General features: G+C 35.4%; 1 protein-coding gene across 2 annotated transcripts in view; it reads left to right on the forward strand.

Annotated features, from left to right (window-relative positions):
• Nucleotides 1–26,851, forward strand: part of ZMYM2 (zinc finger MYM-type containing 2) — a 99,554-nt gene that overhangs the window by 21,780 nt on the left and 50,923 nt on the right. The window contains exons 3-7 of one of the 2 annotated variants that reach the window (XM_047842880.1): nt 10,563–11,064; nt 11,326–11,419; nt 15,846–16,131; nt 17,641–17,806; nt 18,541–18,753. In XM_047842880.1, coding sequence (XP_047698836.1) covers nt 10,573–11,064; nt 11,326–11,419; nt 15,846–16,131; nt 17,641–17,806; nt 18,541–18,753 — 1,251 coding nt within the window. In that variant the 5' untranslated portion in view covers nt 10,563–10,572. Of the gene's footprint in view, nt 1–10,562; nt 11,420–15,845; nt 16,132–17,640; nt 17,807–18,540; nt 18,754–26,851 lie in introns of both variants that reach the window. The other variant, XM_047842827.1, reaches the window with a different exon arrangement.

A 26,851-nucleotide genomic window follows, 5' to 3' on the forward strand; every position in this document is an offset into this window, starting at 1 on the left:
TATGTTGCGGAAGTTTCCTTTGTAGTGTGTTATTTCTATCATGAAAGCATGTTGTATTTTGTCACAAAACTTCTTTGCCTCAATTGGGATGATGATGTGTTTTTCCCCCCTTTTTATGTATTAATATGGTATATTATTTTGATTTTCTTACGTTGAATTACCCTTGCATTCTGGGATAAATCCCACACGGTCCTGATACATAATCTTTTTTATGCTTCTGATTTTCTCCTGTTTTGTTGGGGATTTTTGCATCTATATTCATAAGGAATATTGGTTTATGGTTTTCTTGTAATGTCTTTGTCTGGATTTGATATCAGAGTAATGCTGGCCTTGTAGAATAAATTTGGAAGTGTTCTCCCCTTCAGTTTTTTGGGGAAGAATTTGAGAGGGAGCAATGTTAATTCTTTAAATGTTTGGTAGAATTTATCAATGAAGTCATCTGTTCCTGGGCATTTCTTTGTTTGGAGATATTTGATGACTGATTTAATCTCCTTGCTTGTAGATCTGTCTAGGTTTTACATTATCTTATCCAATCTAATCTCTGCACCCAGTGTGGAGCTTGAACTCACAACCTGGAGATCAAAAGTCTACCAACTGAGCCAGCCAGCTGCCCCTAGATTTTGTATTTCTTCCTAGGGTAAGTTTTGGCAGTGTGTGTATCTAGGAATTTAGCCATTTTATCTTGGTTATCTGATTTTGTTGGCATATAATTGTTCATTGTGCTCTCTTATAATTGTTTCTATAAAATCAGTAGTGATGTCTTACTTTAATTTCTGATTTTGATAATTTGAGATTTTCTTTTGCTTCATAGTCTAGCTAAATATTTAATTTTTTCAAAGAATCACCTTTTAATTTTGTTGATGTCTCTTTTTTTTTCTCTATCTGTGCGCTAATCTTTATTGCATTCTTTCTGCTAGGCTTGGGTTTAGCTTGCAGATTCTGATTTCTTAAAGTATAAAAGTTATTGATTTCGGATATTTTTAAATGTAGGTGTTAATAGCTGTAAGTTTTCTGCTGAGCACTGCTGTCATTGCATTCCATATTTTGATATGTTTGTTATGTTTGTGTTTTGTCTTGTAAATTATAGGAAAAAAGTACTCATAAATTAACAGTACAGTAATACTGGCTTTCTGTTGATTTATGTAGGTAATTTCACTTACATTCTTTATTTCTTATGGCTTCAATTTATTCTGTAGTGTGTTTTTATTATTGCCTAAAGGGTAGCATTTCATGCAGGTAGTAACATTTCATGCAGGTAGTAAACTCCTGCTTTTGTTCTCCTGGAAATGTCTTAATTTCTCCTTAATATTGGAGGAATTTTTTGCTGGATTTAGAATTGTTAGTTGACGTTTTGTGTTGTTGTTGATCACTTTAAATATGTCATCTCACTAGCTTCTGGCGTCCATGGTTTCTGATGAGAAATGAACTGGTAATCTAAATTATATTGAGCATTCATTGCACGTGATGAGTTCTTTCTTAAAATTATCTATCTTTGGTGTCTATAATTTGATTATTATGTGTCTTGTTGTGGATATCTTTCAGTTTATCTGACTTGGAGTTTGTTGAGCTTGTTGGATGTGTGTCATCCAGCATTTGGGGCTTTTTTTGCCATTATTTCCTCAAATATTTTTTCCTGTCCCTTTCGTTCTGTTTATGATACATATGTGGGTATGTTTGGTAATGTTTTGTAGATTCCTCAGGCTCCATTCATTTTTCTTCCCTTTTTCCCTTGCTCCTCAGACTGGATAGTTTCAGTTATTCTCTCTTCCAGCTTACTGATTCTTCTGCCTCTTAAGATCTGCTATTGATCTTCTCTAGTGAATTTTTCATTTGTTATTATATTTTTCATTTACAGAATTTTTACTTGGTTACTTAAAATTTTTTTTTTTTTAACGTTTATTTATTTTTGAGACAGAGAGAGACAGAGCATGAACGGGGGAGGGTCAGAGAGAGGGAGACACAGAATCTGAAACAGGCTCCAGGCTCTGAGCTGTCAGCACAGAGCCCGACGCGGGGCTCGAACTCTCGGACCGCGAGATCATGACCTGAGCCGAAGTCAGCCGCTTAACGGACTGAGCCACCCAGGCGCCCCACTTGGTTACTTTTTATAATTTGTATCTGTTTGTATTTTCATTTTGATTATGCATTGTTTTCACATTTCCTTTTGTTCTCTGTCAATGCTTTCCTTTAGCTCATTGAGCATATTTAAGATAGTTGATTTAATGTCTTTGACTACTTTTTCCAATGTTTGGGATTTTTCAGGGACGGTTTCTGTCAAATTCTTTTATTACTGTGAATAGGACATACTTTTTCTGTTTCTTTGTATGTTTTACAACATTATGAGTATATTATGTGTAACTCAGGATGTCTGACTCTCCCAGTCTTCACAGATGGCTGAGTTTTTACTTGTTGAGGGATGGAGCCATTTGTTTTTTACTTTTTCTAAGTAACTTTTTAACAAAATGTATATTTCTTGTTGTCATTGAAGTTTCTGTTCCATTATTCCTGTGGTGAACTAGTGACTGGACAAAAATTTCCTTAAGTATTGGGGTAAAAAAAAATGAGATAAAGGGTCATGTCTCATTAGATAGATGCTTTTGGGAAAGCTGCTCCTGCCTATACAGATGAAACCAGGAGAAGATCGGCTCCAGACCACCCAAACACAGTCCCAAATTTTTAGAAGTTCCTCACTGCCAGTCCTCTGACAAGCCAGACTCTCCAGGAATGCAGGATGCTAACCCCATAGCCAAGTGGGGGTGAGGAATCGGGGATGGTTGCTGGTTCATGCATTTGCTCACTTGTGAATGATCAGCGTTATCTTCCTCAGGCACTACCCTGGTGATTAATGAGTGTGTTCAGTGGGGTTTCAGGGATCTATAATTGGTTCCAGTCACTCTGTCCAGCTCAGTGGTTACTTGGGTGGAGGGACCCTTACCTAGAACTTCCCACTTTGCCATCTTGTTGATACCTGTCTTGATTTATTTTTCATATTGTACTTAAGAGGACCTATCGCTTTGTTCCTCTGAAAATTTTGTGGTGATCGGGATACTTTTTACCTTATGACACTTGAATCTTAACTACAAGTTTAACTTTACTTGTAATTTAGTCATTTCAAAACTTTATTAGGTGTTAAAAGAATTTTACCTTTTTGAGGCATTCAGTCATGATGAATCCATGCTGTTCTGTTTTTCCTTTTCTAACATTTTTTACTGTAAATTTATGTTGTCTTCATTTTATTTTACTTATTGTTTATTTTTTTTTTTACATATTATTTATTTTTGAAGGAGAGAGAGCACAAGTGGGCCACCTTGAGGTGCAGAGAGAAAGGGAGACACAATCTGAGGCAGGCTCCACGCTCTGAGCTGTCAGCACAGAGCCCGATGCGGGGCTCGAACTCACAAACCGTGAGACCATGACCTGAGCTGAGCCGAAGTTGGACGCCCAACTGACTGAGCCACCCAGGCACCCCTCTTTATTTTATTTTATATATTTTTAAATATAATTTATTGTCAAGGTAGCTAACATACAGAAGTAAAACAATTTGCTCATTGTAAAATAGCTAATTAGAATTGACTCGGTGCAGGGGCGCCTGGGTGGCGCAGTCGGTTAAGCGTCCGACTTCAGCCAGGTCACGATCTCGCGGTCCGCGAGTTCGAGCCCCGCGTCAGGCTCTGGGCTGATGGCTCAGAGCCTGGAGCCTGCTTCCGATTCTGTGTCTCCCTCTCTCTCTGCCCCTCCCCCGTTCATGCTCTGTCTCTTTCTGTCTCAAAAATAAATAAAACATTAAAAAAAAAAAAAAAAAAAAAAAAAAAAAAAAAAGAATTGACTCGGTGCAGAAAAGGGCCTAATGATATAGGCTTTATATAGATAATGTAGAAGTGGTCAACTTTTAATCAGATTTAAATCAGATTTAATCAGTTCAACTTTTAATCAGATAAAAGGAGTAAATTAAGTGTTGGGTGGTTGAAACATGCTCAGTGACATGTAGAGGTGGCGAAATTTATTTATAGTCTAGGATTTGGGAACAGTTGTTATAGTTGAGTACTTACTCTGTTGTTGAGAAGTTGATTACTGCAGAGAACTAACTGTGGTAAAGAAAGTTCTATTCTCTGCTCCACTGTTTTCTTCCGAGAAGAATGAATTGGTACCTAGCAGCCAGCCACCAGAGGGAAGTCAGTTCTAGCTTTTCTGTCTTGGAAATCGTTGTGTTTTAGGTGTGCTAAAACCATAGAAAGGATCCAGAGAACTTCTGCATTAAAAGCCTATACATTTCATATCATAACATCAATAGATTTATACCTTATTCCTCCGAAAATTGTTACCTTGATAAGGATATTTCCTGCCTTATGGCACACGAATTGAATATTAACTGCAAATTAAAGTTCATTTGTTTTTTTAAATCCGTTTTAGCCTGGCACTTGGGCTTGATACCTCTTTTTTTTTTTTTTTTTTTAATTTTTAATGTTTATTTTTGAGAGAGACAGATACAGAGCATGAGAGGGGGAGGGGCAGAGAGAGAGGGAGACACAGAATCCGAAGCAGGCTCCAGGCTCTGAGCTGTCAGCACAGAGCCCAATGCGGGGCTCAAACCCATGAACTGTGAGATCATGAACTGAGCCGAAATCGGACACCCAACCATCCGAGCCATCCAGGTGCCCCAGGCTTGATATTTCTTCTTTTGGATACTTGCATATTTTGAATATTGAGTTGGTTTTTGTGTTACTGAATTTTTTATTAATAAGAACTGTGCTATATTATCTTATTGTTTAATATTTAATTACATACTGGATATCATGAATATTCAAATCCTGACATCTAACTTCTTGTCTGTGGTCTTGGGCAACTTAGCTTTGAAGATGATAATGATTATTTTTTTAAGTAAGCTCTAGGCCCAACGTGGGACTTACACTTACATCCCTGGGATCAAGAGTTGCATGATCAACCAGCTGAGCCAGCCAGCACCTCTTGTTTTTAGATCTGTATAAAGAAGACAAAGTGATTTCCTTCATGGATTTGCTTTAACATGAATATTTGGCTCATAACAAGCATCAAATAAATGTTAAATATTACTGGATGGATGCACTAATTTTTAAAAAATTTCATTGAGTTATGAAAATTTTGAATCAATGTTATTCAGCATATTTCAACTTTTAATACCTTCTGTAGAGTGGTAATGTTAAAAATTTTTTGATGTTTACTTAAATTTATGTGAAGGCCTTATGTGAAGGTTTCCCTTAGCATATATTATTGTTTTACCATGAAGAAGTCTTCCTTAGTGAGGAACTGTTTTAGAGTAATGGTGTATATATATTTTAGTTTTTGGAAATATTTAAAACATCTTAGAGTGTGGAATGGTAATTTGTAGATCTTTGTGAAAGGCAAGTAGTCACCCCTTACAGTTTTATATACAATTATCCATTTTCTTTAAAGCAGATATAAATGTATCTTCTGCCATTTTTCAGTATTAGCATGTCATCCACACTGGTGCACATACAGCTCTTGCTCTCAGAGCAATGATTTTGAGACTGGTTTTGGAATTCACCTTTTATTTATTTTTTTTTAAATTTACATTCAAATTAGCATATAGTGCAACAATGATTTCAGGAGTAGATTCCTTAGTGACCCTTACCCATTTAGCCCATCCCCCTCCCACAACCCCTCCAGTAACCCTCAGTTTGTTCTCCATATTTATGAGTCTCTTCTGTTTTGTCCCCCTCTCTATTTTTATATTATTTTTGTTTCCCTTCCCTTATCTTCATCTGTTTTGTCTCTTAAAGTCCTCATATGAGTGAAGTCATATGATTTTTGTCTTTCTCTGACTAATTTCACTTAGCATAATACCCTCCAGTTCCATCCACGTAGTTGCAGATGGCAGGATTTCTTTTTGATTGCCGAGTAATACTCCCTTGTATATATAGACCACATCTTCTTTATCCATTCATCCATCGATGGACATCTGGGCTCTTTCCATACTTTGGCTATTGTTGATAGTGCTGCTATAAACATGGGGTACATGTGTCCCTTCGAAACAGCACACCTGTATCTCTTGGATAAATACCTAGTAGTGCAATTGCTGGGTCATAGGTTAAGTCCTATTTTTAGTTTTTTGAAGAACCTCCACACTGTTTTCCAGAGTAGCTGCACCAGCTTGTATTCCTATGGAATTCAGCTTTATATATAGTACTTGAATTCTGATGTCTTGGAACCATGGGTAGTTTTAATGTATTGAAGTATGGCTTTATTATAGAAAAGTTAAAATCTATTTTATTTAACTCAGAAGAGGTTTTTGTCAACAGTTAAGTGAAAATACAATAGCCATTCCTATAAAATACTGTTTGTTACTACAAACATTTCATTACTATGTTAAATAGGATGTGATGCCCTCTGGAAACTAAACTTGGTTTAAGTAAGAGGCTTAATGGTTAGAGAATAGCACAATATATATCAAATAAGGGATCAGAATTTTATAAGTAAAGGTTACTTAAAAATAACTCTGGTAATCAAAGTTAACGTAGGGGTTTTTGCCTTCTTGCCTTTCCACAAATATTTGGGAAAACTGAGTGTATACTCTGTGCCCAGGCACTGTTTTAGACATGCAGTGAGAAGAGCAGTTAGTTATGGTCTATCCAGTGTTTTCCTAAAATGGTTGATATACCCCTATTTAATGTCTATGAAAAGTGCTTAACCTGTATTCCTCTTATATCTGGTGATAATTCCTTCATCTTTAACGCTTTATCAACTTTTTTAAATTTATTTTTTATTATTTATTTATTTATTTTTTTCCCAACGTTTATTTATTTTTGGGATAGAGAGAGACAGAGCATGAACGGGGGAGGGGCAGAGAGAGAGGGAGACACAGAATCGGAAACAGGCTCCAGGCTCTGAGCCATCAGCCCAAAGCCTGACGTGGGGCTCGAACTCACGGACCGCAAGATCGTGACCTGGCTGAAGTCGGACGCTTAACCGACTGCGCCACCCAGGCGCCCCTCAACTTTTTATTATTTTCTGTACTGACTCCTGTCTTCCCCATTATTTGTTTTTAAAAAACATTTATTTATTTAAATAATCTCTACACCCAATGTGGGACTCGAACTCATCACCCCAAGATCAAGAGTCACATGTTCCTCTGATTGAACCAGCCAGGTGCCTGTTTTTTCCATTATTCATTCAGGTGCTTAGCTGCCTGAAATTCTTTTTAGATTAATGTTGACTCTTAAGTACAATTTTGTGGGACTCCTGCGTGGCTCAGTCAATTGACTGAGTCTTGATTTTGTCTCAAGTCATAATCCCAGGATCATGGAAATGAGCCCTGTGTTGGGCTCTATGCTGAGCATGGAGCCTGCTTGGGGTTCATTCTCTCTCTCTCTCTCTCTCTCTCTCTCTCTCTCTCTCTTTCTTTCTTTCTTTCTTTCTTTCTCTGTCCCTCTACCTCTCTACCCCTCTGCCTCTCTCCTCTGCTTGTGTGCTCTCTCTCTCTCTCTCTAAAAAATATAAATAAATCTGAAGTGCAACTTGTTGGTCACCTCTCTTACTCAGACTCCCTGCTTCTCCCATAAGCAATGTCTATCAGTATAGTGTGATCCTTACAGAGTTTTTTTTCATGAATTTACATAAAAGTTATGTAATTTAGGAAAAATAGAATATGTGTGTGTATGGGTTTTTGGGGAATGCATAACGTTGTAGTAATAATACTCTGTTTTCTTGTAACGTTTTTTCGGTCCACAGTAATCTTACTGATCTTTTCATGTTAGTAAGATCTGCTTTTTAAAAAACCCTAATCTGTTCAGTTTTTTTCCATCTCCTGTCGTCACCTTTGTTTTCAGCTACCATCATCTCTCAGCTGGATCAATGGCCTTCTAGGTGGTTTCTTTGCCTCTGGTCTTTCCTTCTCATCCATTTTCCACATAGCAGCCCGGGAGATATATTAAAAACATAAGTGACATGTTAACCTTTTGGTGGAAACACTGCAATGTTTCAACCTGTTACAGTAAAATCCAAACTTGTGTTTAAAATTCATGATTTCTGATTGCAGGGATGTGTTTTGTTTGTTGATTCCCACTCTCCCCCCACCGCCCTCAGGTGTCCAGATCAGTGTCCTGTGCATACTAGGTTGGATGCTTTGTAAATCTTTGTTGAATGCAGTTAATGAATTAACTTGTTGTCATTGGAAGCTTGTTCTGTGCATGTTTTTATATCTCCTACAATTCTTCCCTACCTTGTTCAGCCACATTGGTCTTTATTTTATTGCTTGGATTCACCAGCTTCATTGCCTCAGGCTTGAATGTAGGAATGCCCTTCCTACAATTTTGCTACAGTGAATCTTTCTTGTCATTCCAGATTTCAGTGTAAATGTCACCTGGCCAAAGAGGTCTTCTCTGATAACTCTATTACCAATTTGTTGTTAAAAACTTTAAATTTTGCTTTAAAAACAAGTGAGAAATTGTGTTCAAAAATTAAGAAAAACACTGAAATATACAATGAACAGTTTCTCTATCCCTGTCCTTGTTACTCCATCTGCCAAAGTGATATGTATAGTAGTGTCATCTTCATTGTTTCAGAAGCTCTTTATAGCAAAATAAGCAAGTGGCAGCATATATGAAGTAGTAAATGTTCTTAAACCACCCGTTTTGTTTTTTATTTTTTTAAACCGGGCTAAATGACTTTATTAGAGAAAGAGGATTACAAAAGACTCAAGAGTTGGCCTTGGGGCTCTTGAACCAGTCTTTTAAGACTTGTACAACCACTGTTTTCTCACCATCTCAGAAAACCTACTTTATGAAAATTAGGCTACCATGTATAAACCACTTCAAATTCCCATCCACCTTGTCTCCAAACTAACCTACACCCCCCCCCGTCCCTTTTTTTTAACCTACAATCTATATCCACCCTTTATCCTCTGCCTGTTCTATATTTTCTTTCCTGTTTAGTCACTGAAACTGAGGTGATTGATGTTCAAGATTAGTGACCTCATCTTCTCCCATTGCTCAAGAACTTACCTTCTTTCTTTTCTGGCTCTTCACTGTTAACTCTTTGCAGTCTCTTTGGCTTCAGCATAGCCCTGCATATTTATCAGGAGCTCAGAAAATAATTGGTTGAATACAGCAGAGTAATGAAGAGTTTGGACTACTGAGTTATAAAGACCTGGGTATGCATTTTAGCTGTGTGACTTTGGCAGGTTAATTAGCATCTCCAAGACATAAATTCTTCTTCATTAAAATGGGACAGATATTATAACTATATCAAGTGTTATATTGAAGATATAACTAGGAAGTGTAGTGTGTATATTTCCTGTGGCCATTGTAACAAATTACCATAACCTTGGTGGCTTAAAACAATAGAAAATTTTTGCTCTCATAATTCTGGAGGTCAGAAGTTGGAAATCAGTGACACAGGGATCAAATCAATGTGTCAGCAGGGCCAGGCTTCCTCTGGAAGCTTTGGCAGAGAATCCATTCCTTGCCTCTTCTACATTCTGGCGACTGCCAACATCCCTTGGCTGCATCACTTCAGTCTCTGATCTGCCTCTATGCCTGTAATTTCCTTCTACCTCCCTTTGCAAACTGGTGCATTTAGGGCCCACCTAGCTAATCTGTTTCTAAATTCTTGACCTTAATCATATCTGCAAAGACCCTTTTACCATGTAAGGTAACATTTACAGGTTCCAGGGATTGGGATCTGATATCTTTGGGGGCCATTATTCAGCCTGATACACGGATATAAAGCATACAGCAATAGTGCCTGGCAAATAAGGATTTAAGCTTTCTGGATAAGGTCAACAAGGATTTCAGATTCTCAGAAGGATTCAATTATATAGTTGTAAGGGGGCCAGGGAATATGAAAAAAAAGGGATTAAAAAAAGATGAGGCAAGGGAAGTTAGGGATTAGATCATGTCACCTTATTCAATACAGTAGATACATAGGATAAATGTATAGACAAGGGATTTTTATTGCCAGGTTTTTGTTATTTTCCTGCTCAAACGTATATTGAAGGATTTATCGATGTTTCCAATGGTAAAGTTTATAGCTTAAATAGTATGGTAGAAAGGAGGTGGTGGAAGTGGGAATATACTACATATCATTACCGAAAATTGGAGGATTACCTTTTTATATGGCAAGAGGTTCCCATGGAAACTATATGAAATTTAGTGAATGACATCATAGAATGGATACCAAATTTTTCCTTTATTTAATAAGAATTGTCATTTAGAATAAAAAAGAAAATTACCTTTAAAAAGTTCTTTCAGGGGTGCTTTGGGTGGCTCATTGGGGCGTCTGACTCTTGATTTTGGCTCAGGTCATGATCTCATGGTTTGTAAGGCTGAGCCCCACGTCAGGCTCTGCATGGACAGTGCTGAACGTGCTTGGGATTGTCTCTCCCCGCCCCCCGCTCCCCCCCCCCCCCCACTCCGCCCGCCGTGCTTACATGTGCTCACATCCTATCTCAAAATAAACACATAAACTTTAAAAATAAAAACCAAATAAATAAATAAATCTTTCAGTTAGAATAACAAAAGATTATACTGACATTTGTTTTCTTTTTCTTCTTTCCATCTCCTTGACAGGTTTTTTGGCATGGACACAGGTTCAGTGGGAGGATTAGAATTGACTGATCAGACTCCTGTTTTATTAGGGAGTACGGCCATGGCAACTAGTCTCACCAATGTAGGAAATTCATTTAGTGGTCCACCTAATCCTTTAGTTTCTAGATCTAATAAATTTCAAAACTCATCAGTGGAAGATGATGATGATGTTGTTTTTATCGAACCCGTACAACCTCCCCCACCTTCTGCACCAGTGGTAGCTGATCAAAGGACTGTAACATTTACATCATCAAAAAATGAAGAACTACAAGGAAATGATTCCAAAATTCTTCCATCCTCAAAAGAGTTGGCTTCTCAGAAGGGAAGTGTAAGTGAGACAATTGTCATTGATGATGAAGAGGACATGGAAACAAATCAAGGGCAAGAGAAAAATTCCTCCAATTTTATTGAACGGAGACCTCCTGAATCTAAAAACAGAACCAATGATGTGGATTTCTCCACTTCCAGTTTTTCAAGAAGTAAGGTAAATGCAGGAATGGGTAATAGTGGTATCACCACAGAACCAGACTCTGAAATTCAGATTGCTAATGTTACAACCTTAGAAACAGGTGTAAGCTCTGTGAATGATGGCCAATTAGAAAATACTGACGGGCGAGATATGAACTTAATGATTACACATGTAACATCACTGCAGAATACCAACTTGGGAGATGTCTCTAACGGACTGCAGTCAAGTAATTTTGGTGTTAATATACAAACATACACCCCATCTTTAACTTCACAGACCAAGACTGGAGTAGGACCTTTTAATCCTGGTAGAATGAATGTGGCAGGAGACGTATTTCAGAATGGAGAATCTGCAACTCATCATAATCCTGGTAAGCAGTACGTGATCTACCCCATGTAAATGAATTTATTTGTTTGCTCCTTTTTTATTGTAGTAATTGGTACTACCTCGGTTAGTTTACTCATGTAAGATAAGTTAATTCTATTGACTTGTAAGTTTGAAATTTTAGCTAATAAGAGATGTAAAACCATGTATTTCTCTGCAGATTATTAGAAAATCACAGAAATTTATGTCTAAAGGATTGGAGAAAAATGCCTTTTACATTAACTACCACTGAAGTCTAACAGTTTGGCATCTTACTTGTCATGTAATTACTTTTTGCTAATACAATTTTAGTTCTGTCTAGTAGTAATGTGTAAATAGTGAAAAAAAGATAAACACACTTATGTAACAACCTCGTATTGTATAATAGGCACATTTAGATTTGTTTTTACTCTACTTGTGTTTAATTTTGACTCTTATCTGATTTTAATTTTTTCTTACTAGCATTTTATATTTTAATATTTGAAGGCTGGTAAATTTTGCAAGTATCTGAAGAATTTTTCTTTAGACAGTTTTGCTCTGTGAAAACATTAAAAAGAGAAGTTACAAGAACTCTGGCTTTTTGATGATCATGTCTTTGTATGTCCCTTTATCTTTCACCTCTGCCCCTAAACCTTTATATGTCTGTCTTTCTCATATATCCTTCTTTCTGTTTCTCTCATTTTTTCATCCTTTTAGTTTTATTAGCAACTTTATCAGCCTAGAAATTGTGGAGAATAATAAAGAATGACTAAAGCTTAGTGTAGAATGCTATAAAATGCTGGTCATTTTTCCTTTTTACTTATTTTTTTTGGTTATGAGTGATGTTTAATTGTTGAAGAATGTTTGGAAAATCTGTAATTAAATCCCTGATAGTGTTTTATTAACTGAAGATTACCGCATCAGTCCTTTGAGTGGTTTTCTTTCAGTCTTTTTCCTTTGCATTATCACTTGGTTGACATGCAACTCTGAATAATTTTGCTTCCTGTTTTTTTCCCATTTTAATATTATGTTGTATTTTCTCATACCAATAACATTTATATACAAGTTTTAATGACTGCATAGTGGATATGGATATATCATTCCCATATTTGGTGTTTACAGTTTCCCATATTTTGCTATTATAGATTTATGATGAACATCTTTGTTCAAATTTCTCATTATTTCTTTAGAGTATATTTCTAGAAATGAAGTTACAAGGCCAAACGATATCACTGTCCCTATCCTTCCAAAGACTTTTGGTTGAAAAAAAAAATCTATCTGGTTTATAATGACTTTGGAAGAAATAATGTTCCTTACTATTCAATTTGTAAAATATCTCATGCCTTCTAAGACCCTTTCCCTCTATGTGTGTATATGTATTTTCGTAGGCGAGTCTGGGTATGGGCATGTATCTGTGAGTTTGTATGAGCATTTTAAAGTTGTAGAAATATATTGTCATATTGCCGTCCAGAAAAGTCTTACAAACTTACACGTCAGCTGTCTATATGTTAGTTTCTTTCTCATTGTAACTTTCAGGCTCAAATAAAAGTTTAAGATGCTAATGCTCAAATTAATTTGAAAATAAGTATTTTGTCTTTATTGTAATTATAAATATTTTAAAAACATAAGAGTATGAGGAAGGAAATAATCTCACCATCGAGAGTAGTACATTTAATTCTAACCTGAGATCATAGTTTAGGTATTGTTTTGTAAACTCTTTCCTCCTACTACCCCTTTAAATACCTAACAAAACATCTTGAACTTTGGACCATATCAAGTCTATATGTTTGATTTATTCTCTATTTAGCTTGGTTCCAGTTTTCACTATTTAAGTAACTCTTAAGGATATTTTTATGCCTGTATCTTGAAATACTTATTTCTTTAGGGATATTGTTGAGTCAAAGGGGCATATCATTGTAAGAATTGTGTTTCTGGGGGTGCCTGGCTGGCTCAGTTGTATAGTGTGTTACTACTCTTGATCTTGGGGTTATTGGTTCAAGCCCCATTTTGGATGTAGAGATTACTTAAGAAAAATAAAAAATAAAAAATCTTAAAAAAAAAAAACCCAATTGTGTTCCTTTTTACTCAAGCTCTTATACAAGGGAATGTATACTACTTATCAGAAAAAAAACTGAACAGATATACCTTTTGGCTCTTTTGTTTCTGAATTAGCTCTTGTTAAATGTGCTGTTTTTATTAGTAATAGGGAGTTATAAAATCTTGGCTGTTTATACTAGCTGTCAGACTAATTGTGATTTGGGCAAATTAAACTGCTGCCCCCTGATGTCCTTTGAATAAAATAGAAGGTTTAGACAAAACTTACCTTCCTAAAAGTATTTTCATGTTGGAGGATGTGAAAATTTGGTAGCAGAAATATATAAGAACTGAAAAATAGATAAATGGAGACATATTATTTATACAGGGTCTAAAACTAAATTAGAAAAATGCCTTTTTTTTTTTCAAAATCAAGTTAATAGATGCCCTTAAATTTAACTCATTTCTTTAAGAATATGTTCAAGTGATAAACCTACAAAATTGAGCATATGTTCAAATACAAGTTTTGATTGGAGGGCCTTCATAAGGTGGAATTTTCAATTAGTGACTACAGTTGGCTCTTAAAAACATAGTAAGGGTTAAGAGTGTCAACTTCCCCTCTCTCCCCACCCCCCATGCACTTGAAAATCCATATATAATTTTTTGACTCCTCCAAAACATAATTACTAGTAGCCTTCGGGTTTTGTTTTGTTTTGTTTTGTTTTTAACTAGTAGTCTACTGTTGACTGGAAGCCTTACTGATAACAGCATGTATTTTCTGTATGATATGTATTATATACTGTATTCTTATAGTAAACTAAGCTAGAGAAAAGAATGTTATTAAGAAAATCATAAAAAAATACTCTTACAATACTGTACTATAAAAAAATCTGCATATAAGTGGACTCACTTAGTTCAAACCCATGTTGTTCAAGAGCCAACTGTATTTTCTTTATAGTCATTAATATTTGTATCTATTTATTAAAACTGGTCTATTACCCTGATCATAGCAGAATAACAGGATTCCAGAATGCACTGTTTATTCAACGTATGAAGTATAATTTTGTGGAGAGGGGTATTACGGACTAAGGTAAAATTTCAGTAGCAGTGTTATGTAGCCCCTTGAAATAATTATATTGATGGACTGGGTCGGAACCAGGAAATCTCCCTCTTCAAGGTTTTGAAAATAAAGAAGTTTCCCTGAGCTCTAGATAAATTTGTACTTCCTGTGGAAGGAAAAAGACCATTGTTTTTCATATAGAAGGGTAACTTTTTATGTATGGAAGTTGGAAATTTGGAATAACCTAGAAAAGAAAAAAATTACTAGAGACAATAGTAGAATTTAGAAATGGTGGCCTGTAAAGTTTCAAAAGGAAAAAAGGTTATGGTATTGATAGTGTAGTGAGAGATCTGTAGAGCAGTAACTAGTGTAGTAAGCAGGAGACTTTCTGCTAAGTACCAGCTTAAGAGAGAGAAAATAAATTCTGCACTCTACTGTTAATGTTGCACATATCTTTTAGTTCTGTGCTATGCTGAAACCGTTTGCAGTGAGACCGTAATAATGATGTTGGATGAGTCACTATACGTTGGCTTATCATTTCTGTGTAACACTCTAATTTCTTTGGTATTATGTGGTCTATTTAGAGGCCATGGAACTAAACATGGGAAAAGCTGTTTTTATTTTTAAAAATGTTTATTTGAGAGAGAGAGAGAGAGAGAGCCCACGCGCATGCGTGCAGGTACATGAGTGGGGAGAAGCAGAGAGAGATGGGGAGAGAGAGAATCCCAAGCAGGCTCCACGCTTAGTGCGGAGCCCTACGTGGGGCTCTGTCTCAGGATTGTGAGATCATGATCTGAGCTGAAATCAAGAGTTGGATGCTTAAGCAACTGAGCCACCCAGGCACCTTGGAAAAAGCTGTTTTTGAAAAGGTGTTTTGAATATAATCATATATACAGTTTATCAGACCTGTATTATATTTGTCAAGTGTTTGGCCAAAATTTTATTATAACTTTCATTATCAACTTTTATGTTTATGTATGTGTTCCTTACTTAAAGGAATATTCTGTAAATTCTTGTTTAATCAATAATGGCTAATATTTTTTAATGCTTCCTCTATGCTACTTACTATGTTTTATTGCATGTGTTATCTTATTTAATGTTACCATTCCTATGAGCTTGGTACCATTTCCAGTTTAGAGAAGAGTTAGGTACAGAGTTTAACTTTCCAGTTTAGTAGGTGGAGTCTGAATGTCAACTAGGCATTCTTAGTCCTTGGGTTTTTACCTCTCTGCTACATTGCTGCCTTATTAATGTCTTAAACTTGTACAGGATGGGAAGTTAAAACTGTTTCTTTGATAGAGATCCCAATGTGTATAAATACCTGTTTCATTTATTCTTCCTTGTGCATTTTGTTTTTAAGATTCTTGGATTTCCCAGTCAGCTTCATTTCCTCGTAATCAGAAACAACCAGGGGTGGATTCTTTATCACCAGTGGCCTCACTTCCTAAACAAATTTTCCAGCCTTCTGCACAGCAACAACCCACTAAACCAGTTAAAGTCACTTGTGCAAACTGTAAAAAACCTTTACAGAAGGGACAGACGGCTTATCAGCGAAAAGGATCAGCTCATCTCTTTTGTTCTACCACCTGCCTTTCTTCCTTCTCTCACAAGCCTGCTCCAAAGAAACTTTGTGTTATGTGTAAAAAGTAAGGTTTACCTTTCTCTCCTTTTTTTTTTTTTAATGAAGTACAGTTGATACACAGCGTTACATTAGTTTCAGGTGTACAATATAGTGATTGGACAAGTCTCTAAGTTATGCTGTGCTCACCACAAGTGTAGGTAAGGTTTACCTTTCAGCATAATTCCATGTGGTTGAATATTGGTAGTATATAATTTTAGGAAAATTCTGAGTCTTAGAGGCAAATTATGATGTTTGGAAAATTGGTAAGCTAGTTGATTGAATCTTAAAGCAAAACTCAGATTTGCAGTAGCTTTGGAGGATTACCTACTACCTCTGGGTGGCTGATGATTAAAAGGCTTCTTATTTGGGGTTGATTTAGATACCAGGCCCTTGTAATTAATTTTGGCTCTAATCTCCATTGAACTCCTTGAATTTGTCAAAATGCATGTTTATTTGCATTATTAATTATTAGAATTCTAGCCAGATAAAATTGTTTTGCAATTTATATCACATTAAAATAGGTCAAATTTTGTACTATCTTCATATTAAGATTATTTTAAATTGGCAAGTCTTTGGATTTTATGTTTTTATGTTAGTTTTGAACATTCAGTCATTACAATGCCCAGTGTTTTAAGACACAAGTAGCAGTTTTTGGATAGCTTTGGGGAGAGACAGTTCTGTCTTACATTACTTTTTAGGTCTTGCTTCACTAGTTAAAAATAGTGGAACATGGTATATTATGTGCACGGTCGAACCAGGGGGGCTTTCCTTCTGTGCCATCTCTTGGAGCGGCCCAAATTTGGGAAGATAGTTTAGATCTTAGAACTTTGGAAAGGTTCTGTGTACAAGTTTAATAAATGCAAGTATTGGAACGGTTACATAGTTTTTAGATTGCTTTACAGCAGTAGACTTTTACATACTGTAGTATAGGATCTTGAAGTTCAGAATTTCATTAAAGGAAGACTTCACAGGTCATCACTTTTGTTTCCTACCATTTCGAATTGCATTACAGAGCTGTACAGAATGGTAGGTGGGGTCCTTTTGGGTTATGGCTCTAGGGGTGTACCTAAATAAGTTCATATATCCTCTCTAGAATATATGTCACATTTCTGTGACCCAGATCGCTCCAAGTTTTCTACTTACCTATGGGAAAGGAATTGACTAGGTGTTACAAGTTTGTATCTCAGGAAATTAGGTTTTGATGTTAAACTCCATATATAAATAATAACAACTGATTTTTTTTACTTTTATTTTTTAAAGTGTTTCCAATGTCTGAAAGCCTTGTTAAGGAGTTTGAAGATAAATTGGGTACTGACAAAGATTTAATAGTATGAAATCATTTTGGTTCCTTATCTTCTGTGTTCACATTTTATTGCCAAGAGTTTTTAAATAGTAAACGTGATTTAATGGATCTAAAAATGGTGTTTGATTCCCAGGGTAAAATATGTGGAAATTAGAAATGTTAATTATTGCTCTTACGTTTGATTTTTTTTTTAAATACAAGTTGACTTTAAGCTGTTCACTTACTTTTCAGAGATATAACTACGATGAAAGGAACTATTGTCGCTCAAGTGGATTCAAGCGAATCCTTCCAGGAATTTTGTAGTACATCTTGTTTGTCTCTCTATGAAGACAAACAGAATCCTACTAAAGGAGCTCTAAATAAATCAAGATGTACAATTTGTGGTAAACTAACAGAGGTTTGTATTTTTGTGCCTTCTCTCTTAGTTCTAATTCATGGGAATATTCTTAGCTTTATTTAATAGTTACGACGTCATCAGTATATAGTTCTTTAAAAGTGGAGATGTATATTCCATTATGTAATCCCTGTGGGAGAATGATTTAGGAAATTTTAAAATATAATACTTTTTCCCTGAGGTTTGCAGCATGTAGAGACAAAACCATAGTGTTTAAATATACAGACTTGACTCGAAACTACCATGCTTAAGAAAGAGAACAAATGGAGGAAATATCTTTAATAACTTAACATTATTCATATGGTATTAAAGTTTTTGCATTTGATTATATTAAAAGAAACCTGTGTATTATACATACCTCATCTGAATTATTTATAACATTGGTTTTCTCCTACCTTTCTAGAGCAGTGTATTTTATTTATAGTTCCTTTTGAATTTGTCTAAAGTTTTCCAGTCTCTTTGTTTTAGAAGTTTTATCCAAACTGGGTTGTTTCCTATCATTTTTAGATCTCTCTAGAGAAGTTCGTAGTGATGTCGCTAATGCTGACCCCTCTGCCATAAGTGTATTTATTGTGTGTATAAAAATAGGTTCAAAGAATCACGAACGGTACTTTGTCTTTCTTTTTCCCTAAATAAGCCTTCCACAGAAAAATTATTGAGGCATTTTCTATTGGAGCACCTTGTTATTTAGCTACTTGTGATACTCATTTATTTTTTAAAATTTTGTTTGTTTTTAGATTCGCCATGAAGTTAGCTTTAAAAATATGACTCATAAGCTGTGCAGTGACCACTGCTTTAATAGATACAGAATGGCCAATGGTTTAATAATGAATTGCTGTGAACAGTGTGGAGAGTACCTGCCCAGCAAAGGTGCTGGAAATAATGTCCTGGTGATTGATGGTCAGCAGAAAAGATTTTGCTGTCAAAGCTGTGTCAGTGAATACAAACAGGTAACTCATGATCTAATCAAAACTGGCCATTCTTTTGAATATGTTTTAAATTGCTATAATAGCTTTATTTTAGCAGCATTTATTTATACTCTAGATTTATCCTGGAATCTCATTTAATTCCATTGTTATCTTCATCTCTTGGAGATAACATATCTCAAATGAATACTGATATATGTAAATTACTAGAAATTGTGATTTTACATATAATGGTAAATGCTAGCAGAATGATTACTCTTTTGAAATATTACATATGTATTTTTTGCTGGGGCGCCGGGGTAACTCAGTTGGTTAAGTGTCCGACTCTTGGTTTCGGCTCAGGTCATGATCTCACAGTTTGTGAATTTGAGCCCTGTATAGGGCTTTGCGCTGGCTGTGCAGAGCCTGATTGGGATTTTCCCTCTCTCTCTGTCTCTCTCTCTCTCTCTGTCTCTCTCTCTGTCTCTCTCTCTCTCTCTGTGTCTCTCTCTCTCTCTCTCTGCTCCTCTCCTGTTCACATTGTCTCTGTCTCTTTCAAAATCAATAAACTAAAAAAAAAAATATTTTTGGGGCGTTGGAGGAGAGGTGTTGCAAATATGATTTTTCAAAAAGCTTTGTTTAAGAAGATTTATATTTCAATTTTAAGGTCTTTTGATGTAGTTTGTTTTTGAATATATTCAAAAGTAAAATGTACATTAAAATATATGTTCAGAGAAAACCAGCTCCTGTTTCTATCTTCTTTTGGTTCCTACCTATCTTTTATAGGTATCAGTTTTTCAGTTTTTATTCTTTTATAGTTTCTCTTCTTTATGAAGAATTAAGAAAGTATGTAATTCATTCTTCATTTCTCTTTTTCCTATACAAAAGGCAACATATTGTATGTACTACGCTGCCTCTTCAATGTTTCATTTCACAGCGTATTTTGGAAATCATTGTCTATCAATGATATATGGACTTTCCTCTCTTCTGTTTTTTAATGGCTGTTCAAGTTAAATTTTCAGGAAAACTATGAGCTGGTTATTCAAAACATTAAAAATAAATTGTATAAACATAGATAAATTTATATTAGTCTTAGGGCTGCCGTAACAAAATGCCAGACTAGAGGGCTCAAACAAATTTCTTTTGTCATAGTTCTGGAGTCTAGGAGTTCAAGTATCAAACCTTTATGGGTTGGTTTCTGGTGAGTCTGCTCTTTGAGGATTGTAGATAGCCTCCTCTTTGTGGTTTCCTCACATGGTCTTTCCTCTTTACAAAAGGGTGGTGTAGGGAGGGGAGGGGAAGGGATCTCTGGTCTCTCTTCCTCTGCTCATAAGGATCTTTGTGTCCTGTATGATTAGGCTCGCAATCTTAGGACTTATTTAACCTTAACTGCCCCCTTAAAGGCCCTATTTTAAATATGATCGCATTGGGAGTAGGGCTTAAAGATACGAATTTTATGGTGCCTGGGTGGTTCAGTCAGTTAAGAATCGACCTTTGGCTCAAGTCATGATCTCATGGTTCGTGAATTCCAGTCCTGCACTGGGGAGCTAAAGCCCTGCTTCTCTCTGTCTGTCTCTCTGTCTCTGTCTCTCTCTCTCTCTCTCTCTCCCCCTCCCCCCCCCCCCCCCCCCCCCCCCCCGCCTCTTGCTCACTTGTGCCCTCTCGTTCTTTAAAAAAAAAAAAAAAGATGAATTTTGGGGGAACACAATTCAAACCTCAACAATATTGAAAATAAAAGAAGTACACAAAACCTATTACTTCCTAATTAGTTTAATGTATTTTAATGTTATTTGTGTTCTTAAGGCTATTTGTGTCTTATGTTTATACAATGGACATTTTACAAATAATGGTGTGCTTCTGTGTGTCTCTTTCCAGTTTCATGTTTGGTTTTATTTTGTAGCTGAAATTAGCCATAGTGGGAGTGTTTTCATGACAAATGTTGCCAATTATGGGGTCTCCCTTAATCTAAGAGCTAGTGGTTAACCATGTCCCAGACAGCACTGGGCTATATAATAGTTTATTTGATCACTTTGCTATTGGATGGTCTTCAGGTTATTTCTGGTACTTTGCTATTATAAATAGCAGGTGGTGAATAACCTGATGTATTTTCTCTGTATTTGTGGAGGTATGGTTTTAGGGTAGACTCTTAGAAGCTGGCTGCTTGCCAAAGGAGTGCATATGTTAGTTAGTTGGACATGTTAAATTCCCTTCTGTTGTAATTGTGCCAGTTTGTATCTCTCTTAGTACTGTATGTTGAGTGCCTGTGTCTCCACTCCCTCTCCAACAGAGTATTAACACATAATTTTGATTGGGAAAGATGGTATGTTGATATAGTTTTAATTCATATTCCTTTTATTAGGAATGATGAGCACTTTTTCATATTTCAGAGCTACTTGTCTTTCCTTTTCTGTGAACTGTTTATCTTTTACACATTTTTTCTTTGGGTTTTGATCTTCTCCGTTTTTTCCATTAAATTGAACATTTATTTTAATGAGCAAAATGCATTTGTAGTTTGTTTACAAACAATTGCCCCTACCATGTTGCAAGTATTGTCCTAGTTGCTGGAAATAGTATAGTGGAAAGTAAACATAGATCCTGCTTTCATAGGATTTTCATTTGAGGTGGCATACTTCAAATTCATTAGTGTAAGGATCAGACTAATTATAATCTTCCAAGACCTCCCTGTCGTGTTTGATGTTGATGATTATGTTGCATTTATTACCTTCTGATACATGGAAGGTTTGGTTAAGAGTGCTAGCTTTAGTTGTGTTAAAATCCTGGCCCCACCAGTCATCTATGTCCTGGGCAAATTATTTAATTATTTAACCTCCTTTGTGTCTTGCCTCATTTCACCATGTGTAAAGTTGTGGAAGTAGCAATCCCTGTTGCATAGTGTTATTAAAACGTGAAATCTGGGCCTCCTTGATTTTTAAGATCCTACTTCAAGAAACTGAACGTTACCAATTCAGCCCCTTTGTGTCCTCTCCCAGTGACTTTCCCCTTCTACCTCTTTAAAGATAACCACTGTCTTTGACTTCTAACATGGTTTGACTTTTTATAAAGTTTATTAAGTAATGATATCCTACCATGTTATAAATAACTGTGTTTGGATGCTTATAAAAATTTTTGCCGTGTAAAATTTTTATTTTTTTTAATTTGGTTTTAAGAATCTTTTTTTAAAGTTTATTTATTTATTTTGAGAGAGATAGAGAGTGAGCAGGGAGGGGCAGAGTGAGAGGGAGAGAGAAAATCCCAAGCAGGCCCCACTCATCCTGGAGCCCCAACTTGGGGCTCAATCTCAACGATTGTGAGATCATGACCTGAGCCACCCAGACACCCGTAATGTAAAATTTTTAATTATTTTCAAATTTAACAGTTTTTTTTCTTTTTATTAAAGTTTCTGGATTTTGTTTCACATACTTTCCTTACTCCCAGACTATAAAGGAATGCTTTTCTTATTTTCTTTCTAATGTTTGCAAGCCTTCATTTTAATATTTAAATCTTTAATGCATGTAAGGGAATTTATTCTGGTATATTGTTAAATTATGGGTCAAATATTTTTTCCATCCAAATGACTGTCATTGAGAATCAGCATCTTTATGTCAAAATATCCCATTATAGAACAAGGGATTTCATTCTGTTAGATCAGTTCTTATTAAACTTATTCATAAATACTTTATCTTTTTGTTACTATTTTAAATGAGGTTTTCTCTTCCATTATTGTGTATGTATATGTATATGTACATATATGTAGGTACATATATGTATGCCTACATATATTTTTAAATTGATTTTAAATAGCTGCTGTCTAACTAAATCATCATTATTGGTTGATTTTCTTGGATTTTTGACTAAGTCATCATATCATCTGCAAGTAGAGAAAGTTTAGATCTTCCTTTACATTTCTTATTCCCATTATTATTTTGTCTTGCATAATGGCTTTCCTAATAACTCCAGTAGAGTTATAAAGAGTGGAAGTATCTTTTTGTTTTTCCAGTGGGAATGCCTTTGGTATTTCCTCATTAAATTATTTGGCTTTAGGGTTGAGGTCAATATATATTAAATATATTAAAGAAGTACCCACTGATTTTTGTTTTATTAAGTATTTCACCGAAAATGAATGTTGAGTTTTGAAGGTTTTCAGTGTCTATGGAAGTGTTATGTGATTTCTTCCCTCCTTTAAATCTATTAATATGTGACTTTTTGTAATGAATTTCCTAAACCATGTAACCATTCTTGCATTGCTAGAATAAGCCATACCAGGTCATTGTTATATTTTAAATGTTTAGTTGGAACTGTTAATATTTTATTTAGTATTTTCCCATTAGTATTCATAAGTGACATCATGTTTAATTTTGGGGGGGATGCATTCTTTAAGATATCAATAGGATATTTATTTTAAAAAATGCTTGAGTAAAATTCAAATCCATACATGCTTAAAACAATAAAAATGAAAATAAATGAATTAAATATTCAACTCAAAAAGTTGTAAAAAGAACAAACTAAAAGGAGAAGAAAGAAATAAAGGTAAAAGTAGAAATTAATGAGTTAAGAAATAAAAACAGTACCAAAATAATTCAGAATACTGCTTCTATGATAAATCAGGTCTGTGAAAAACTAGACCAACTGATCATCAATCTAATCAGGAAAAGAGGCTTAAAAAATGGGTAAATTCACAAAAATAAGTGACAAGGTAGACTGAAGCATCAAAACAGAGGAAGTTGAAGAAAATCATAAGGGACTACTTTGCAGCTTTATATAAAAATACAACCCAGACTGAGTAATTTTCTGTGAAAATAATTTTTTTTTGTGTGTGAAAATCTAATTTACCTAAATTGACTCCAGATGATACAGTAAAGCAGAGACTCTCCCTAGAAGAAATAGAGATAGTTATCCGTGAACTAACCCACAAGGAGAAACAGACTCAGATGGTTTCATAGGAAAATTCCATCAGATTTAAACTAGGTAATCTGAGTGCTATTTTAAATCATTCCAGAGCATAAAAAAGGTGTAAAATAACTTGAATTTTTTTTTAAAATTGTGATAAATATATATAACCGAATTTCCAATTGTTCTGAAACATTTTTAAGTATACGGTTTACTGGCATTAATTACATTCATAATGTGCAACCATTGCCTCTATTTTCAAAACTTTGCAATGACCCAAACAGAAACTGACAAGCCAGTAACTCCTCATTTTCTCCTACCTCCCTGATCCCTGGTAATCTCTAATCTTCTTTGTGTCTTTATGAATTTGCCTATTCTAGATATTTCATATACTTGAAATCATATATTACTTTGTCCTTTTGTGTCTGGTTTATTTCACTTAAACATTTGTTTTTTATTATAATCATCTCAGTAGGTGTGGGGTGGTATCTCTGGTTCTCATTTGTATTTCTGTGATTACTAATGCTGTAGAGCATATTTCCATGTGCTTATGGACAATTTGTGTATCTTTGAAAGTATTGAAGTCCTTTGCCCGTTTTGATTGAATTGCATTGTTTTTCCTTTTATTTTTCAATTGTAGTAGTTTTTTATATGTTCTGAATATTAATCCCTTATTTGACATATGGTTGCAGATGTCGTCTCCTGTGTGTTGTCTTTCTGCTTTTTTGATAATGTCATCTAAATGTACAACAATTTTGATGTTAATAAAGTCCAGTTAACCTCTTTTTTCCTTGTTGATTATGTTTTTGGTCCATACCTAAGAATTTGTTTGCAAAATCAAAAGTTAAGATGGTTTATCCCAATGTTTTCTTCAAGACGTTTATGGTTTTAACTTATGTTTAGGTCTTTGGTCCATTTTGAATTAATTTTTGTTTAGGATATGAGACAGGCATCCAGCTTCTTTCTTTTGTATGTGGAAATCCAGTTGTCCCAGCAGCATCATCTGTTGAAAAGAGTATTGTTTCTCCCATGGAATGGACTTATTATACTTGTGAAATATTAATTGGCCATAGATGAGTAGGTTTATTTCTGGACTCTCATTGGATATTCCATTCATCTACGTGTCTGTTCTTATGCAAGAACCACACTATTATGATAACTGTGTAGTAAATTTTGAAATTAGGAAATGAGTCTTCCAACTTTGTTGTTCTTTAGAGATTGTTTGGATATTCTAGACTCATTGCAATGTTATGTGAATTGGAGGATTAACTTTTCCATTTCTCCAGAAAAGGCTATTAGAATTTTGATAGTGATTGCATTGAACCTGTAGATTGCTTTGGGTACTATTGACATTTCAACAGTGTTAAATCTTCCTGGCTGTGGATATGGGTTGTCTTCCTATTTATTTAGACCTTTCTTAATTTCTCTTAGCAGTTTTTTCATAGTTTTCAGTGTACAAGTCTTCCATTTTCTTGGATATATTTATTTCTAGGCATTTTATTTATTTTTTTTTTAAATTTTTTTTTTCAACGTTTATTTTTGGGACAGAGAGAGACAGAGCATGAACGGGGGAGGGGCAGAGAGAGAGGGAGACACAGAATCGGAAACAGGCTCCAGGCTCTGAGCCATCAGCCCAGAGCCTGACGCGGGGCTCGAACTCCCGGACCGCGAGATCGTGACCTGGCTGAAGTCGGACCCTTAACCGACTGTGCCACCCAGGCGCCCCTAGGCATTTTATTTTTAACACAATTGTTAATGTAATTGCTTTATTAACTTCCCTTTCAGATTGTACATTGCTAGTGTTTAGAAATACAAGTGATATTTAAGTGTTGATCTTGTACCCTGCAACTTTGTTGAATTTGTTTTTTAGCTCTAGTAGCTTTATTGTGGATCCCTTGGAATTTTTCCCATCTAGTTATGTCATGTGCAAATAGCAGTAGTTTTACCTCTTCGTTTCTAATTTGGTTGCCTTTTATTTCTTTTTCCTAAATGTTTTGGCTAGAACTTTCACTATTTTATTGACTAGAAGAAGTGACGAAATTGAGCATCCTTGTTTTGCTTCTAATCTTGGAAGAAAAGCCATCTATCTTTGACCATTGAGTCTGATGCTAGTTGTGGGTTGTTCATACATGGCATTTATTATGTCGCAGTACTTTTCTAATATTCTTAGTTTGTTGAGTGTTTTAGTCATAAAAGTATGTTGGATTTTGTCAAACTTCTTTACCATTTGATTATCATGTGGTTTTTGCCTTCATTATATTCATGTGGTTTATTACATTCATTATTTTACGTTGAACCACTCTTTGTATTACTAAGATAAACCCCACTTGACTGCGTTGTATAATACTTTCAGTATGCTGCTGAATTTGCTTAACGTTTAACCTCTTAAATTTATATCTATTTTAAGCTGGTAACAACTTAATTGGCATTTAAGAACTCTGCTCCTGTAGGGGCTTCTGGGTGGCACAGTTAAGTGTCTGACTCTTGGTTTCATCTCAGGTCATGATCTTGCACTTTGTGAGTTTAAGCCCCATGTTGGGCTCTGAGCTGCCAGTGTGGAGCCTGCTTGGGATTCTCTTCCTCTATCCTTCCCTCCGCCCACCCCCCTTTCTCATAAACTTTAAAAAAAAAAAAAAAAAAAAAAAAAAAGGAACCCTGCTCCTGCTCCTGTATAGCTCCAGCCCCATTTATGTTACAATAAATTACATCTTAAACATTGTTTGCACAATAACAGGTTTACAGTTATGTTTTGTACATTTGTCCTTAAATTCATGTAGGAAGTAAAAAGTAGATTTATAAACTAAAGTACTCCAGTACTACGTTTTATATTTGCCCATGTAGTTTGTTTTTTTTTTTTAATTTTTTTTTTAACGTTTATTTATTTTTGAGACAGAGAGAGAGCATGAACGGGGGAGGGTCAGAGAGAGGGAGACACAGAATCCGAAACAGGCTCCAGGCTCCGAGCTGTTAGCACAGAGCCCGACGCGGGGCTCGAGCTCACAGACCGGGAGATTATGACCTGAGCCAAAGTTGGCCGCTCAATCGACTGAGCTACCCAGGCGCCCCTGCTAAAGAGTCTTATTTGTTCACTCTGTTACTGTCTAGTTTCCTTTCCATTTCAGCCTAAATCTTTGACTGTCTTTAACAATTCTTTAGAGTAGGTCTGGTGGTAACAAATTCTCACAGTTTTTTATTTGATATGTCTTTATTTGTCCTTCATGTTTGGATAACAGTTTTGCCGGGTATAATATTTTTG

This window comes from Prionailurus viverrinus, chromosome A1, assembly GCF_022837055.1.
Source record: "Prionailurus viverrinus isolate Anna chromosome A1, UM_Priviv_1.0, whole genome shotgun sequence".
Lineage (NCBI taxonomy): Eukaryota > Metazoa > Chordata > Mammalia > Carnivora > Felidae > Prionailurus > Prionailurus viverrinus.